Genomic DNA, 17,289 nt, shown 5'->3' on the forward strand with positions numbered 1-17,289 from the left:
CGTTTGTGAACCACTCTTTCGCCACATAAGCACTTGTTGTTCCACAAATCTTATCATCGTGTACTCGTCACTTTGCTTTGTACTTGTCACCATATCAAATGCATTTGAATAATAAGACACGATATATTTTTTTTTATATAATTCAGTACTATGACGTCCTCCATCTGTCCATAGAAAGCATACTCGTCTACATGCACACAGACACTGCTATTTTAAGTGGTTCGTTGATTATCATGGCATCGAGGCCGTTAACCACATTGCTCGAATACTAATGGAAATTTTGAAAGGACCTGGTAGACAACGTTTAAAGCTCTCCAGACACGTTAGAGCCACTAGCTTTAAGATCATAAATTTGGTTACGGAACAAAACATTGATTAGAACTTGCGTCATATGGTAATAAATTTAATTAGCCTTTACCTTTTCCTCAAATCGAAATTTGAATTCCTTCTTATGCGGGGAGACTACACCATCTACTCCGGTTTCTCTCATAAGCTCACAATGCTCACTTTTGTTTAAAATGATACTCAATTAGTAATAAAACTATGAGATAACACTTAGAGAAACATAGAGATAACTTACACCATATATGAATCCACTCTCATATAGTAGGTAAAGATGTATCACTCCGTCATCTCTCATTTTTTATCGTCTAATAATATCGGGTTCATCATCCCATAAGGCACACACTTCTAAGATTAAAAACATAGAGCTCACAAACTTGATCTTTAGAAACATCTTTCTGATCTTCAAAATACCTAGTAACGAACGTTGTAGCTTTTTCTGCAACATAAGATTTGGTGATAGATCCTTTTGGTTTTTTCTCTATTTTTAACAAAAAAAATTTAACGTTCCAAGGTATCTCTCAAAAGGGTACATCTACCTCATACGCACCGGGTCACCATACAATGCTTCCTCCGGTAGATGAATCGCCTCATGAACAATGATCGTGAAAAAAGTAAGCGGGAAAATTATGTCAAGACTACACAAGATCTTAATGATGGAATCTTGCACTTTTATTAATTAAAAAAAATTTGCAAAATTCGGCGATCATCACTTTATAGGCTTAGGCACAAAAGGCGGATACCCATATCCATCAACCTCTGTAAGATCACGTGGCAGTCGTGCGACTTCAAACTTGTCAGCTTCCCGTCAATGGTTTCGTTTTTTTTTAATTCTCAACAAGGCCAACTGGGAATTTGACAGGCTGGAGTAACTCTGTAAACTGTTGTCTCTACTTAAGAGTCAAAGTGTACGGTGGTGGCGGTTTATACCACCAATCCCCTAATTTTTTTAGGTATAGGTTGTACTAGATCTTCATATCCATCAAATCATGCTTCTATTTTTTAGTGTCCTTGTTCTTCTCTTCTAAGCTGAGCAAAGTCCCAAGAAGATTCTTGCACAAATTCTTCTCTACGTGCATGATGTCTAACTTGTGCTTCAACCCCAAATATGACCAAAATGAAAACTCGTAAAAGATATTTTTCTTGGTCCAATTCAGTTCACACGCGTCTCGCTTTCATTTTTCTTCCCACAGAGCCGACTTGTTTTCCCGATGTCTTGCAAGAAACACTAACCAACTGATCAAGTATGTTTTTTGGAGTCAACTTCTTCGGTGGCATGCGTCTCTCTTTGTGAAGTTTGTAGTGATTGTTAATTTTTCTCTATCGGTGTGAATGAGGCAAGTATCATCGATGTTCGTAGTATACGATTATGTTTTTTACTTTTAGAGCTGGCGTTTCAGAGTTGCACATGGGGTAAACAAGATACCTTTGTCAACTCCATCTTGATAAATATGATCGAGACAAAAAATCATTCATCACTTAGATTAGTGCGGCACGCAATCGAAATACTTCATTGATGGCTCCATCTCGCATATGGAATCCAGTCTCCCACAGTTCTTTTAGCTCTTCAACAACTGGCTGCAAGAAACACGTCCATGTCTTTTTCGGGTGAGCTCTGCCGGAGAATCAGAATCGTCAACATCAAGTACTCCGACTTCATGCACATCCAAGACGGCAATTTATACACGGTCAGTACCACTGATCACATGATTACGCTAAACTCATTTTTCCGAGCGGGTTGAGCCCATCAGAAGTTCAAGCTGAATGTTCTGCGGCTCTGCAACAAAATCTGGATATCGCTGATCTAGATTCTTCAATGCCATTCCATCAGCAGGATGTCGCAGAGCGCCTTCTTCCCTGACACCTTTCTATCGAGCCACAGCATTTCAAGCGACGTGTGTCGACATGGTAACCGCTTCAATTGGTCTTTTAGGGGGACATATCGCAGTATCTTTTTCGTAATTTTTTCCTAGGAATCTTCCATATGCTCTCGATGCAAATTGGGTTGACGTCAGCTTTCTCGAGATCTTTTCGAAACAAGACACATTCGTTCTTACAAACGTCGATCATCTCGTACACCATGCCGAAGCGCTTCAGCCTCGCCTTTGCTTCGTAGTGCTTTTCTGGAATTCGGTTACCAGCTGGATGAGACTTCCTCAGGAGTTGCAAAAGTTCAATGAATGAGTTGTTTGTCCAATGATTCGTGATTTTGATGCGCATCAACAAAACCAAGAACGACAAAGACAATTTTTTTTTGCATCCAAGGTACAATTCTCCTTCCAACTCTGCAAAGAGGTCATCCACTTGCTCATCAGCACGCACCTCACTCAGGGGTTTGATCCGCAAGATCATCAAAATCCTCGTGATCTGTAAAATCGTGCAGAGTATTGTGTAATCCTCCTGGTTCTCGTTGATCAATTTTGATTGCAGTTTCATCTTGGGTAATGAAATGACGCTCGCCGTGATGATACAATTCACTGTAGTTTGGGTTAAGCCCCTAGATTATGAAGTGCGACTTTACGACCCGAATATCTTTCCATCTCACATTATTTCAAGCAAGGTTCGAAACGCCGTTTTTGACGCCGTTTCGAGTTTCCTGATTTACGGAAAACCAACACATAGACGAAAAACCGAACAAAAATAATGTGAAAATTGGCAAATGAAATACCATTTTCGATGGAAAACCGACATGCCGATGAAAACCGAACGAAAATAATGTTGCAGAATATATATACATATATTTCAATTTGTAAATTTAGATATATATCTTAAATTATGTCTACCAAATACAAATATTATATATATGGGTATATATATACGTGTATATAAGTATATAAGTATTATTTCTATCCAATACACACATTTATGGTTTTTTTTTATAATTTCATTTATGATATATATCTTTTTTTTTGTGATTTCAATAGAGGGTTGTGTGGTAGTTATTTTCTATGAATATGAAAAATATGACTTATTTAAACAAAATATTGATGATTTGTCATCAGAATAATTTTTCCAAGCTTCTTGTTGTTGTTGTTGATGTTTAAGTTGCCTTAAATGCCCCCTTTTTTCTTTTCTTTTTTAGGAAGAGACTGGCTATTTTACTACTATGAATAACCGACATATATGTACAATTTCACCTTGAATTTAGGTCACTAATACCTTGCATTTATACATCGACAAGCAATAAAGTCGATCGTTGCTGCGAAAACAAAAAATACATAATGTATATAATTATTATTTTTTATCATAATAAAATGACTATGTTGTCAAATCATGATCAAAATATCAAAACGAAACTAACATAAAATCAAGTTGTATTTAGAAACATATCATAGATCTACTCCAAAAAAATTAAACCAGAATTTCCGTTTTAGTCGTTTATGAAATTTTGAGTTTTTAGATTCGTTTATGAAATTTTCGGTCATTAGAGTTGTTTATGGAATTTTCCTTTAAATGGCTGAGTCTGGAATTTTATTTAAAGTGGCAACTCTGTAATTTTTGCAACTTTAAAGGTATAACATTTAGTGGTATTTATGTACTTTTTAAAACTTAAAATGGGTATTTCAAGAATTTTTTCCAAAAAAGGTAATGTAGACATAACAGTAAATTGAGTCTACGTGAATAGAATAGAAAAAACCGATTCTCCTTTATGATAATAATAATAATAATAATAATAATAATAATAATAATAATAATAATAATAATAATAATAATAAGAATAGTAATATTAATTTGGCATGGATACTAATTGTTTAGCACGTCCATTGGTCCATTGTCTTGACTGGGCTAGGCTCAAACTTTTTTTTTTTTTTTTTTTTTTTAATTTAGTGCACTTGAGCATTGTCTATTTTGGCCCACTCCAGCCATCACGATGAAATCTCAAAACAACGCAGCGCTGCTAAAAAAAATGAAAACTAACGAAACACACAGATTCCTTTTCTACAGCCATCAAGAAAAAAAAATTATGGGCCCCTAGGGTTTCAAAATGAAACCTAATTTCGTGTGGAATTTCACCAACTGTCGACGAAATCTTGTTGAATTTGTTCTCCGCCGTATCGAAAGGAAAGGTATGCTGCCGATTGTTGCCGACGTTAGGGTCGTCTCCCTTGTTGGACTCCGAGCTCCGAAAATCGCCAGATCTTTTTCTTTTCTCCCGACTTTCAATGAATCTTGACGACATTAATGAGTTTTGTTCATTAAACTCAACGAAAATCTTCGTTCGTTTATTTCACAAACGGCGTATTGTTTCAGCGAAAGTCAAATGACAATTGTGGAACAACGACAATTACAGTTTCGTCGACCGTTTTTGTTTCGGCAGCGCCGTCGCCGCTGATTTTCGGCGAATTTCGCCGGCATTTAAAAAACTGGTTTCAAGACTTGCAAAGACATTTATATTTTCCATATTTGTTCGATTTTTTTACAAGGCGGATAAACGCGTTTACACCTACTCCATACTACAAGCTCAACCGATCATTCTCGGTAATCCAATCTTTACCCTGATTTGGAATTTCATTGAACGAGATGAAAAATATGATGGACAACAAAAAATAGAGAGGACATTATATTCAGTAAAGCAAGAGAGAAATGACATTATATTTGAAGTCTGATCATGGATATTGAGATCAAAGACTATAATAGTGTATTATTTGAAAAATAAGCTATCGAAAACTAATATTCTACCAAAATTTCGGTAGAGTTTCTCCTATTATATTGATAAACTAGAAACCAACAGTTTAATATGAAAACATAATAAACCAACTAACACTATCCTATTAATCAACTAAATCTTAAACCGAGCATCTGTGGGTTAGTCACAATATTTTTCAACAATTAAAATCAATAAACAAGCATATTAATTAATACAATTTCAATCATATAATCAATTTTAATCTGAGTATGAATTTCAAACTAATAATCACTTTTAAAACAGATTTCAATTCAAGTTAACTAGATCAATTACTTTTACAATTACAATCTAACTAAGCTAATTACAATTACAAAGTTATTTCTTGATCAAAATTACAATTTCATGTTAAACTATATACCTAAACCAATTACATTTACAATTAACAATTATTTAAATAAATTACAATTACAAAGATACTTAACCAAATTCATTAACTAACTACACAAACTAACGCAAATTAAATATTTCCATATTACAATCAATTACCATATTAATTACAAATGTTACCATATGTTTCTAAACTAATTAACAAAATTTAAATATCATTAGCATATTACAAATATTTTACTAAACTAACACAAATTTAAACATATTATACTAAACTAACACAATTTACCATATTAATTACCATATTAACATTTTACAACCATAAAGAGAGAAAAAAAAAACTAACCTGGCTGGTTGTGACGAGGCAGAGACGAGGTTGAGCGAGAGACGCAGACGAGACTGCGTGTCAAGCGGATCAAAGAGACCGAGAAAGAAACAAGGTTGTGCAAGATGAGAGACATGTCGGAACAGAGAGAGATCGAGAGATAGTGACCGAGAGACCTGAGACAAGAGAAAGAGCGAGATTAGAGGACATATCAGAGAGAGACTGAGTGAGAGAGAGGGAAAGATTACGTACCTGAGAGAAAGAGAGAGATGGCTTAGTGGCTCGGTGGTCTATGTGTGGCTCAATGGACTAGCGGGAAGAAGTGAAGGACTCTGTTGTCGCAGTTTTTCGGACAACGATTTAGGAGTCGCAGACGGTCAGACCCAAGGCCGGACCAAGTGGTCTCGTCTCAACTCGAGCGTGTCGGACTTGGTATCCCAAGTCGTCCCTTAGCTGTCTGTGGTATCTATCTCGTCCAGGCACCTGAAATGTAAGCAAAAATGTGTGAACTACAAAGGGGAAACAGAGGGGTTGCCTCTGTTTACCTCTCCGACGCTCAACATTAGTAGAATTGAGGTGAATATAGGAAGTTTAAGTGTTTAGAGGCCGAGACTTGAGAGAAACGAGCGAGGTACGAGTTCGACAGCGTTTCAGTACTCAAATTTGGATTACCTTTGGGAGAGGGCAGACCTCTCTATTTATAGGCGGCCAAGGGGTGTTTGGGGGGCCCCTTGGCCGAGTGAGCACCTTTGGGTCGGCCAATGGCCGAGGGAAGGCTCTAGAGCCGGCCAATGGCCGAGGGAAGGCTCTAGAGCCGGCCATTGGCCGAGGGAAGGCTCTAGAGCCGGCCATTGGCCGAGGGAAGGCTCTAGAACCGGCCAATGGCCGAGGGAAGGCTTTAGAGCCGGCCATTGGCCGAGGCAAGCCTTGAGCCGGCCAATGGCCGAGGCAAGCCTTAGGGCCGGCCAATGGCCGAGGCAAGCCTTGGGCCGGCCAATAGCCGAGGCAAGCCTTGGGCCGGCCAATGGCCGAGGCAAACCTTGCGCCGGCCAATGGCCGAGGCAAGCCTTAGGGCCGGCCAATGGCCGAGGCAAGCCTTGGGCCGGCCAATGGCCGAGGCAAGCCTTGGGCCGGTCAATGGCCGAGACAAGCTTTGAGCCGGCCAATGGCCGAGGCAAGCCTTAGGGCCGGCCAATGGCCGAGGCAAGCCTTGGGCCGGCCATTGGCCGAGGCAAGCCTTAGGGCCGGCCAATGGCCGAGGCAAGCCTTGAGCCGGCCAATGGCCGAGGCAAGCCTCGGGCCGGCCATTGGCCGAGGCAAGCCTTAGGGCCAGCCAATGGCCGAGGCAAGCCTTGGGCCGGCCATTGGCCGAGGCAAGCCTTGGGCCGGCCAATGGCCGAGGCAAACCTTGGGCCGGCTGCATGGGCATTTGACTTGGCCCTTGGTTTGGTCCGGCCCCTGGTTGGGTCAGGGCTTCGCCGTTCAAGACCTCGCACCGGCCACGAGGGTCGAAGAAATGCCTTTGTCCTCGTCGGCCCTAGACGGGCCGACAACATTAGCCCCCCGAGTTTCCGGTCGAGCGTAGGTCGAGTGGAAACTCAAAACCTACGCTTTTATGTGGATGCGGGATGAATGCTCTCGGGTTTGCGTCATGGGGAACGGCCTTTGCGCGTCGCGTGGGACGGCCTTTGTGCGTCACGAGGGACGACTTATGTGCGTCACGCGGGACGGCTTTTGTGCGTCGCGAGGGACGACTTATTGTTCTGAGTCGATCGTGCGTGGCTTACTTTCTCGACCTACCAATAAAGGCGCAATTGACTTGCACAGTTTATTGTGCGCGGCTTATTTTCTCGACCCACCAATGAAGGCGTGATCGATTAGCACGACTTTATTGTGCGTGGCTCATTTTCTCGACTTACCAATGAAGGCGTGATCGATTAGCACGACTTTATTGCGCACGGCTTATTTTCTCGACCCGCCAATGAAGGCGTGATCGATTAGCACGACTTTATTGCGCGTGGCTTATTTTCCCGACCCGCCAATGAAGGCGTGATCGATTAGCACGACTTTATTGTGCGTGGCTTATTTTCTCGACCCACCAATGAAGGCGTGATCGATTAGCACGACTTTATTGTGCGTGGCTTATTTTCTCGACCCACCAATGAAGGCGTGATCGATTAGCACGACTTGATTGTGCGTGTCCTATTTTCTCGACCCACCAATGAAGGCGTGATCGATTAGCACGACTTTATTGCGCGTGTCTTATTTTCTCGACCCACCGATGAAGGCGTGATCGATTAGCACGACTTGATTGTGCGTGTCTTATTTTCTCGACCCACCAATGAAGGCGTGATCGATTAGCATGACTTTATTGCGCGTGTCTTATTTTCTCGACCCACCAATGAAGGCGTGATCGATTAGCACGACTTTATTGCGTGTGTCTTATTTTCTCGACCCACCAATGAAGGCGTGATCGATTAGCACAACTTTATTGCGCGTGTCTTATTTTCTCGACTTACCAATGAAGGCGTGATCGATTAGCACGACTTTATTGTGCGTGTCTTATTTTCTCGACTTACTAATGAAGGCGTGATCGATTAGCACGACTTTATTGTGCGTGTCTTATTTTCTCAACTTACCAATGAAGGCGTGATCGATTAGCACGACTTGGGCCTCGAGGGGGGCCTTGGTGTCACGTTTGTGTGACCGGGTTTTCCGTGGATGCTGGCTAGACCAGGTACGTCCGGTGGGCGCGAGCCTTTGAAACCCATTTGGGACTTGCTGCCCTTCGGCTCACGAGTTGGGTGGCAAGCGCGGACTCGGGACTCAACTCGAGGACTCGTGTAGAGCCTGCACGAGGAGTTACGTGATAAGTCTTTCCTTGGGAGCTCCGGCCTAGCCATCGGCCCCTTGAGACTTTGTTATACTTTTGTTTTTGTTTTTGAGTTGTTTTTTTTTTTTTTTTTTTGTTGAGCGAGCGAGCTCTAGTTTCGTTGAGCATTGTTTCCCATTAGCCCCCCGAGTTTCTCGTGTACTCGTAGAGGAGACTAGAAATTATAATGCAACAAGATAAAGACTTCGAGGTGAAATGTAATCTAATTACCATGTAGAAATAGTCAAAAATTACATTCCTAGGCCATTGGCCTTATTGAAATTCGAGATTGTCTTAAAACCGGAAATAAAATGACATAATGAGAAACAGGAGCGGGCTCCCACCGCAGTGCCAGCTTCTGCAGCTTGACCGAGCTAGAGGATGGCGCTCACCATCTTTTCTTTCCCTTTCCCGTCCACGCCTTGGATGTAGCACATCCTCGCCATCGACTGGTCTCCCAACATGACGGCAATCCCCTTCTCAGTCGGGAACTTCATCATCAGGTGATAGGTGGACGTTATGGCCTTCAACCGGTTGAGAGTCGGGCGGCCGATGATGATGTTGTATGCCGAGGGTTGGTCCACAACTAGGAAGGATACGATGCGAGTGACCTCGAGCCCCCCGGTGTTCCGAAGGTGACCGGGAGGTCGATGGTTCCCTCCGTCATGACCCTCTCCCCGGAGAAGCCGAAGAGTGGGGTCGAGACCGGGGTTGGTCCCATTCCAGATAGCTTCATTCTGTCCAGCGCCGATTTGAAGATTATGTCGGCGGAGCTCCCGTTGTCGATTAGGATTCTTCGGACGAGGTTTTTGGCGACCGGTGCGGAGACGACTATCGCGTCATTGTGCGGGTGGAGCATACGCGCTGCCTCTTGGCCGGTGAAGAACATGGACTCGAACGGGGCTGGAGGAGGAGCCTCGTACGTGTGGTTGATGTAGTGCGCTATTTTCCCTTGGGAAACTTCGCGCACGTATTTCTTCCTTTGCGTGCTCGAGTCTCCGAACTCCGGGCCGCCCATGATCGAGCCCACGATGTGCAATTGTGAGTTCCCTGGTCCTTGGTTCGTCATTTGGTCTGTGACGGCCGCTGTCGCCGGACCCTTCCTTTCTTGCCGTGGGCGCTCTCCGTGCACCGCGGCCGTCCCGACCGTTCTCAGGACATACTCTTTTAATTTCCCGTCTTGAATCAGGGCCTCGATATGACGCCTGAGATGATAACACTCGGACCTCAGATGCCCGTGATCCTGGTGGTACTCACAGAACTTGTTTCGATCCCTCTTCACGGGATCCTTTGCAAGAGGAGCCGGACTTCCTAGCTTGTCGCGATGCAGAGCTAGGATCCGCTCTTGCGGGGCGTTCAGAGGGGTGTACGTCGATAATGCTCGGAAACTATCAACGTGTGACGATCTTGGACCGGAGAGGGGGCGACCGTTAGGGGCCCGGCCTCCCTTGCTCCTCTTCCTCTGAGGGTCGGGACGATCTTCGTCGTGGTCGTCGCGGTGGCGACTACCTTGTCCTCCTGACTTTCGGCCATCTCGGCCATCGAGATAGTCCTCGATTCCCATATGTGTGCGGGCTCTCGTCATCAGCTCCTCCATGTCTCGCGGGACCTGCCCGACAATGGACTTGAGGAAGTCGCTCGTGCGAACTCCCTCGGTGATCGCTGTGATGGCGTCCTTGTCGTCGAAGCCCTCGACCTTGTGAGACTCCTCGGTGAAGCGAGCGAGGTATTGTCTCAATGTCTCATCTCTCCCTTGCCGAATGGAGAGGAGGTGGGTCTTCAATTTCTTTTGTGCCACAAGCGTGGCGAAGCGGGCGAGGAAAGCCTCTCGCAAGGCCCGGAAGGACGGGATGCTTCCAGGCCTCAAACTTCGGAACCACTCAAAGCCCGACCCTGTGAGGGTCAGGCTGAAGGCTTGACAGAGGGTCGCATCCGACTGTCCTTGCATTGTCATCCACGTCTCGTAGTGTTGGATGTGGAAGTTCGGGTTAGTCCGTCCATCATAGGGAGGGATGGACGGCAATTTGAAGTTCCCCACGCAAGGCTGCGCGAGGATTTGTGCGGCGAAGGGAGAGTATGATTCCTCGATCCCTCCATACGATCTCTGCCTCCCCGATTCCCTCATCTCGATGATTTGGTTTTGGAGGCTCTGAATCATTGTGACCATATCAAGCCCGTTGGCAGGGCCGACTGTCGGGGCCACGGGGGTCATCGGTTGGCGTTCGTTGGACGCTTGGTCCACGACATTGGCCTGAGGTCAGCCGAGAGTTGCGGCGGGTAGCGCGTCCCGCCGAGAATTGAGCCTTTGGCGGAGATCCTCCCCTCGGGAGTTTCTTTGCGCCGTCAAGAGTTCTCTAAGGTACGCGCTAGGTGCGTGGCGAGGCGAGGTCGCCCTTGGTCGGGTCGTCCGGCGAGCGCTTCGGCTATCGGCCCCATCGTCAACCAGAGTCGCTCTCTCCTCGGCGAGGGGCCGTGTCCGGCCACCTCTTGAAACCGAGGGGGCGAGTCCCCGGGACTGTGACCGTGCCTGTCGTCGCGCCGGGTGCAAAGGATCGACCAACGCACCATTGGCCCTCTCGGGTCGTGCTTGAGCGAGGCTAGGGGTGGCCTCATTGGTCCTTGACTCCCCCACGTATTCGGGGTCGAAGTCCTCCTCGGCGGATCGATCCTCGACGTCGTAGCCGAGGAGATCGGCGATGAGGGAGCCGTCAACGCCGGGACGGTCAAGGAGCTCCGCGAGCCGCCGGGCCGTGTCCTCTCGGAGCTCGGCCTCGGGGTCGTTCACCGGGTCTTGGGGCTGGCTCTCGCTATCGCGAGGTTGCCCTTCAAGACGGTGTGCGAGGAGTCGGAGACCGTACCTCGAGCTCGTCGCTCGTGTACCCGCGGAGGTAGTGGGTAGGTGACTCATCTGTCGAGAGTCGTAGGAGTGGTGAAAATGTGAAATGGAAGGGAGAGCGTGCCAAGGTCGGTGGTCCCCTCCTTCTAGCGCCAAAATGTTGTCGCAGTTTTTCGAACAACGATTTAGGAGTCGCACACGGTCAGACCCAAGGCCGGACCAAGTGGTCTCGTCTCAACTCGAGCGTGTCGGACTTGGTATCCCAAGTCGTCCCTTAGCTGTCTGTGGTATCTATCTCGTCCAGGCACCTGAACTGTAAGCAAAAAGGTGTGAACTACAAAGGGGAAACAGAGGGGTTGCCTCTGTTTACCTCTCCGACGCTCAACATTAGTAGGATTGAGGTGGATATAGGAAGTTTAAGTGTTTAGAGGCCGAGACTTGAGAGAAACAAGCGAGGTACGAGTTCGACAGCGTTTCAGTACTCAAATTCGGATTACCTTTGGGAGAGGGCAGACCTCTCTATTTATAGGCGGCCAAGGGGTGTTTGGGGGGCCCCTTGGCCGAGTGAGCACCTTTGGGTCGGCCAATGGCCGAGGGAAGGCTCTAGAGCCGGCCAATGGCCGAGGGAAGGCTCTAGAGCCGGCCATTGGCCGAGGGAAGGCTCTAGAGCCGGCCATTGGCCGAGGGAAGGCTCTAGAGCCGGCCAATGGCCGAGGGAAGGCTTTAGAGCCGGCCATTGGCCGAGGCAAGCCTTGAGCCGGCCAATGGCCGAGGCAAGCCTTGGGCCGGCCAATGGCCGAGGCGAGCCTTGATCCGGCCATTGGCCGAGGCAAGCCTTAGGGCCGGCCAATGGCCGAGGCAAGCCTTGGGCCGGCCAATGGCCGAGGCAAGCCTTGGGCCGGCCAATGGCCGAGGCAAACCTTGAGCCGGCCAATGGCCGAGGCAAGCCTTAGGGCCGGCCAATGGCCGAGGCAAGCCTTGGGCCGGCCAATGGCCGAGGCAAGCCTTGGGCCGACCGATGGCCGAGACAAGCTTTGAGCCGGCCAATGGCCGAGGCAAGCCTTAGGGTCGGCCAATGGCCGAGGCAAGCCTTGGGCCGGCCATTGGCCGAGGCAAGCCTTAGGGCCGGCCAATGGCCGAGGCAAGCCTTGGGCCGGCCAATGGCCGAGGCAAACCTTGGGCCGGCTGCATGGGCATTTGACTTGGCCCTTGGTTTGGTCCAGCCCCTGGTTGGGTCAGGGCTTCGCCGTTCAAGACCTCGCATCGGCCACGAGGGTCGAAGAAATGCCTTTGTCCTCGTCGGCCCTAGACGGGCCGACAACAGACTCTGTGAAGAACGTCGATGGTATGTCTCGGTGGTGCATTAAGTGGGTGAGAATGGTTAATGGCAGAGACAAATTGAGATTACGAGCGAGATAGAAAGACAAATAGGGTTGACCTAAGAAAGAGAGAGAGGCGGTACAGACGTGGTGCGACAGTGGTGTGCTCGGTTGGACAAAAGAACGCCAGTGGTGGGTGGCTCATCGTGGTGGTAAGATCTAGTGGCGATGTGGAGGCACGGCGAAGCTAGTGGCTTGGGAAATGAGAGAGAGAGAGAGAGAGAGAGAGAGAAAGAGAGAGAGAGAGCGAATGAGATAGATAGAAAGATGGACTGAGATAGAGAAAGTGATAGAGAGAGAGAGATTTAATGTCGATTCGAAAGGATGAGAGATAGAGAGAAACATAGAATGTAGTGGTGGTGTTTTTATAAACGAAGAATAGTGGTGCTCGCGTTGGTCGGAGAATGTGGTGGTGGTGTTTTCGAAGACAAAGAGTAGAGATAGAGCAATGGGCACGACGTTGGTCAATGAGTGGTGGTCTGAGCGGGTCAGCGTCATCGAGTTTTTGGTGGTCAGAGAAAAAATTAGGGTTTTGGAGGAGTGAAGCAGGTGGAGAAGATGGTGGTGGTTTTCGGAGAAAAGAGAAATAGAGAGAGTGAAGATAGTGATGCATGAAGCGAAGAGAAATATATAGAGAGAAAGGCAGATAGATTTGTGGTGTTTTCAAAGAGAGAGAGAGCGAGAGAGAGTTCAGAGTTCTGTAGAGTTTTCGAAGAGAGCTAGGCGGAAATAATGAAGTTTATAGAGATTTGACCTAATTTTATGATGCGACAAAGTCGCATCCAATGAAACTTTTGGATGCGACAAGTCGCATCTGAATGTCAGATGGATGTGACTTCTCGTATCCGAAAGTAATTAAAATAAATTGGACAAAATTTTGTCACGTCATTAAATGAATGAATATAATAGAGGGAATTATATCCCGTTTTAAATTTAGACTTTTGGATATGAAAATTCGCATCCAAAATCAAGGGCAACCATTGGATGCGACTAGTCGCATCCAATGATAAATAATCCCACTTAAATGAGAAAAAAATTGGTGACTCTTAGTATGTCTTTTGGGTATGACTAGTCGCATCCATTGTTTTATTTTTGTGGCTAATTGTCTTTTGGCTAATTGACTTGAGCGTCTGAAGCTAAAAAGCTAATTTATCTCAGTGATACTCTGAATTTATCCATAATTACAAAGTATACTAAATACTTATAAATTTTTTTTTAATTTCTAGTAAAATTTAAATTTGTCCCTTTTAAAATTGTTTTTTTAGCTTTTGCATCACTAAATTTTCTTTTTGACATATTTGACGTTCCCTTAACTTTGAATTTTGGCTTAACCCCTCACCTCGAACAGTTTTTATATGTCATGTAAATGAATGGCTTTTTTGTATTATATTGTAGATGAATGACTAAATAGGATATTTAATAACTCTAATTTATTTTATGCAGAAAATTAAAGATATGTCAAATGGAGGAGTCGACTTCAGCTTCGAATGCGCGGGAAATGTGGATGTGCTCCGTGAAGCATTCTTGTCCACACATGAGGTTTGTGACTTCTACACTAAGATATGGATAAATTCCTCTAAAAATGTGGATAAATTGTCAAATATAAAATACAAATAGGGGAAATGAGGCTCATTCAGTTTCTTAGGGCTATGCGTGCATTTAACGTTGAAATCGTTTAGAATTTTGTTTTATAATGTTAAAATTTGTAATGGTAAAATATTGTCAACGGATGTCTATAATGTTAATATGGTATTTTGTTCTCCTACATATACCTTCTAAATATAATTGAATTTACAATATTCAAAGTCCAAAAAAAATGTGTCCTATTTATATCTTTATAATGTAATTGATTTTACAATATTTGAAGTTTAAAAAGAAAAGTGATTACAAGTTCAAGAAAAAAAAAAGGTACAAAGCGATATCGAAGAAAATAAAGTTCTATTTGAAAATATGCGTCTTAAGCAAACAATTTTCCGGTTTTACCTTTCTTTTAATCATTATTTTTATTAATTTTTGTTTTCCTTTTGTTTTAAAATTTTACTTTATAAAAATTGTTCGTCCAAATTTCTTTTCGTAGTATTTGTCAACATATTAATAGTTAGAAAATTATGTTAAAACACTAATAAAGAGCAATCGAAGAACTTATTTACCTAATGATAATTTTTTTTTACTAATTTGATATTATTCTGAATACTCTAATTATGAAAAAAAGACCCATGTGCTTTGCCCCAAATTCATTGAATGTCATCAAACTATGGGCTCATTTCAATAATTGCTATTTATGTATCGCTTAAATGAAAATGAAATTATACAGGGATGGGGATTCACGGTAGTTTTGGGAATACATCCAACACCAAGAATGCTTCCAATTCATCCAATGGAACTCTTTGATGGCAGAAATATTGCTGCTTCAGTCTTTGGAGGCTTCAAGGGCAGAACCCAACTCCCGAATTTTGCTAAGCAATGCATGACTGGGGTTAGTTATTTAATTTATTAAAAAAAATATAAACACCTTGTATGAATGCAAATAACATTACGCTCTAATAAAATTAGTATGTTTTCAGGTTGTGGAATTGGAGAAGTTTATAAGTCACGAGCTTCCTTTCGAGCAGATTAATGATGCATTTCAGTTGCTTGTAGAAGGAAAATCTTTGAGATGCATTCTTCACGTCTGAGTATGACAATCTTTATTATCAATCTCGTGTCTCGACCCAAAATTTCTTGATGTATTTGCTGCTATATATTCTCGCGTGAAGCCTCCTCTTCTTCTTTTGATTTTCTTTTTCTTTTTTTGAGATGGATCAATCTGTGAATCAACCTGTTAAGCATATGTTATGGCTTGTATTTTCTTTTATTTGTCAAATTTGTGAGAGAGCTCTCTTGCTAATTATTTTGTTTTATTATTGATAGTCACATTTAAATGATGTCATAAACATTATGTATAAGAGCCATGAAACTTGTGCGTGGTATTGAGACAGTAACGTTATCTGTTTGAGGTTTTTAATGTGATGTCGACGAAAATCAGACAACGTGGAAGATTTTGGGCGGTTCGACTCAAGACTAGACCAAGTGACTGCACCCGAGCCGGTTGTAGAAACTCGAAAGTCATTATTTCCTTCTCCTAGCTCAAAAACGTTATTCTCTCATCGCGGAGATATGAGAAATAAGAAGAAGAAAAAGAAGAACATAAGCTAGATGAGCCCAGATGCGGTGCCTCTGGCGCGCATTTTGACGCTCAAAATTAGTTTGATTACTATGTGTGTGAGGTGGGAGTGCCATTATTTTTTGAGAATATTTGAGAGAAGCAGAATTGATCAGAGTGAAAGTATGTGCGGAGTGTCCTCAACATCGCTTTAAAATTATAGAATCGAGAGATTGTGAGAGAAAGAATTGTGACTTATGCCTCTAGGTGAGTGGTCTATTTATAGTCGAATGTGGGCTGGAGAAGCCATAAATTTCGTGGTGCAAGGATAGCGCGGCAAGCCTTGGTGCACGCGCATGAAAAGTCTTGCCCGCGCACCTCTTAGAGGCAGGCGTGTCGTGTCATGCGCTAGATGGATGGTGCAGATGGATTTTTGGTGGGTGCACGCCTTACATGTATCACCGCGACGTGCTTGCCATGATGCGTCTCGTGAGATGCATGGCACGGCGCGCACGGCCTGCTTCGTGCATGGTTACGGCGCGTGAGGGCGTAGGCTCGGTTTGGACCCGTTTTGGATAGCCCTTTTTACTTTTTTGGGCCTAACGGGATTTTCTGTGGCTTGGCACATTGGAATTTATTGTTTTCGGTTTTTCGAAAAATGACTGACAACATTAGCCCCCAAGTTCGTTGATTGGATTACTTCGAGCGGCAAAGCTCCGAGTCTTCTCGGTTGTTTGACGAAATTTGGCTCTGTTAAGTCTTTATATGTTAGTCATCGTGTCGGTCTACATCTCATTGAGGTGGACGATTTTGTTACACCTTGTAAGTGTCTTGAGAGATGACCTTCGTGCGTCTCGGTGTGGCATTTTAGGTGCGCCTAGGTGTCATTGTGGGGTAGAGTGGAATTGCCTAGGTGAGGCATCTCGGTGGGGCACTTTAGGTGCGCCTAGCGCAAAGCGTACAAGCTACCGAATGGAATTGCTTAGGCAGTTGGGGCAAGAAGCGCAATCGCTTAGTTACGTTGGGACAAGAAGCGTCTTGGCAGGCTATAGTAGCGCAAGACGTACAAGCTAACACATGGGATCCCTTAGGAACTTGGGTCAAGAAGCGCAATTGCTTTGTCACGTTGAGACAAGAAGTTGTTGTCAATGGTGTCCACAAGAAGAGTAGTAGTCAATAGTTATGTACATTTGATGTAATAAAGTCTCACGAAGATTCTGTTGTCAATGGTGCCTACAAGAAGAGTAGTAGTCTTTACTTATGTACATTTGATGTAATAAAATCTCACGAAGACTCTTACTTGTAACTGCTGAATAATTAATAAAAGTTGAAACGTTCATTCATTCTTCCTTGTCTGTTTGAAGCTTTATGATAAACTA

At 44.5% G+C, this 17,289-nt stretch overlaps 1 protein-coding gene across 2 annotated transcripts in view; it reads left to right on the forward strand.

The window, feature by feature from the left end:
- LOC149404130 (alcohol dehydrogenase-like 3) overlaps window positions 1-15,616 on the forward strand; it is a 23,710-nt gene extending 8,094 nt beyond the window's left edge. Inside the window, exons 8-10 of one of the 2 annotated variants that reach the window (XM_089604728.1) lie at window positions 14,212-14,307; window positions 15,083-15,244; window positions 15,333-15,616. In XM_089604728.1, the coding sequence (XP_089460854.1) occupies window positions 14,212-14,307; window positions 15,083-15,244; window positions 15,333-15,443 (369 nt within the window). In that variant the 3' untranslated portion in view covers window positions 15,444-15,616. The remainder of the gene's footprint in view (window positions 1-14,211; window positions 14,308-15,082; window positions 15,245-15,332) is intronic. The other variant, XM_089604737.1, reaches the window with a different exon arrangement.
- The last annotated feature ends 1,673 nt before the right edge of the window (window positions 15,617-17,289 follow it).

This window comes from Urtica dioica, chromosome 2, assembly GCF_054948205.1.
Source record: "Urtica dioica subsp. dioica isolate 48M chromosome 2, U.dioica_male_clone48M_v1_H2, whole genome shotgun sequence".
Taxonomy (NCBI): Eukaryota; Viridiplantae; Streptophyta; class Magnoliopsida; order Rosales; family Urticaceae; genus Urtica; species Urtica dioica.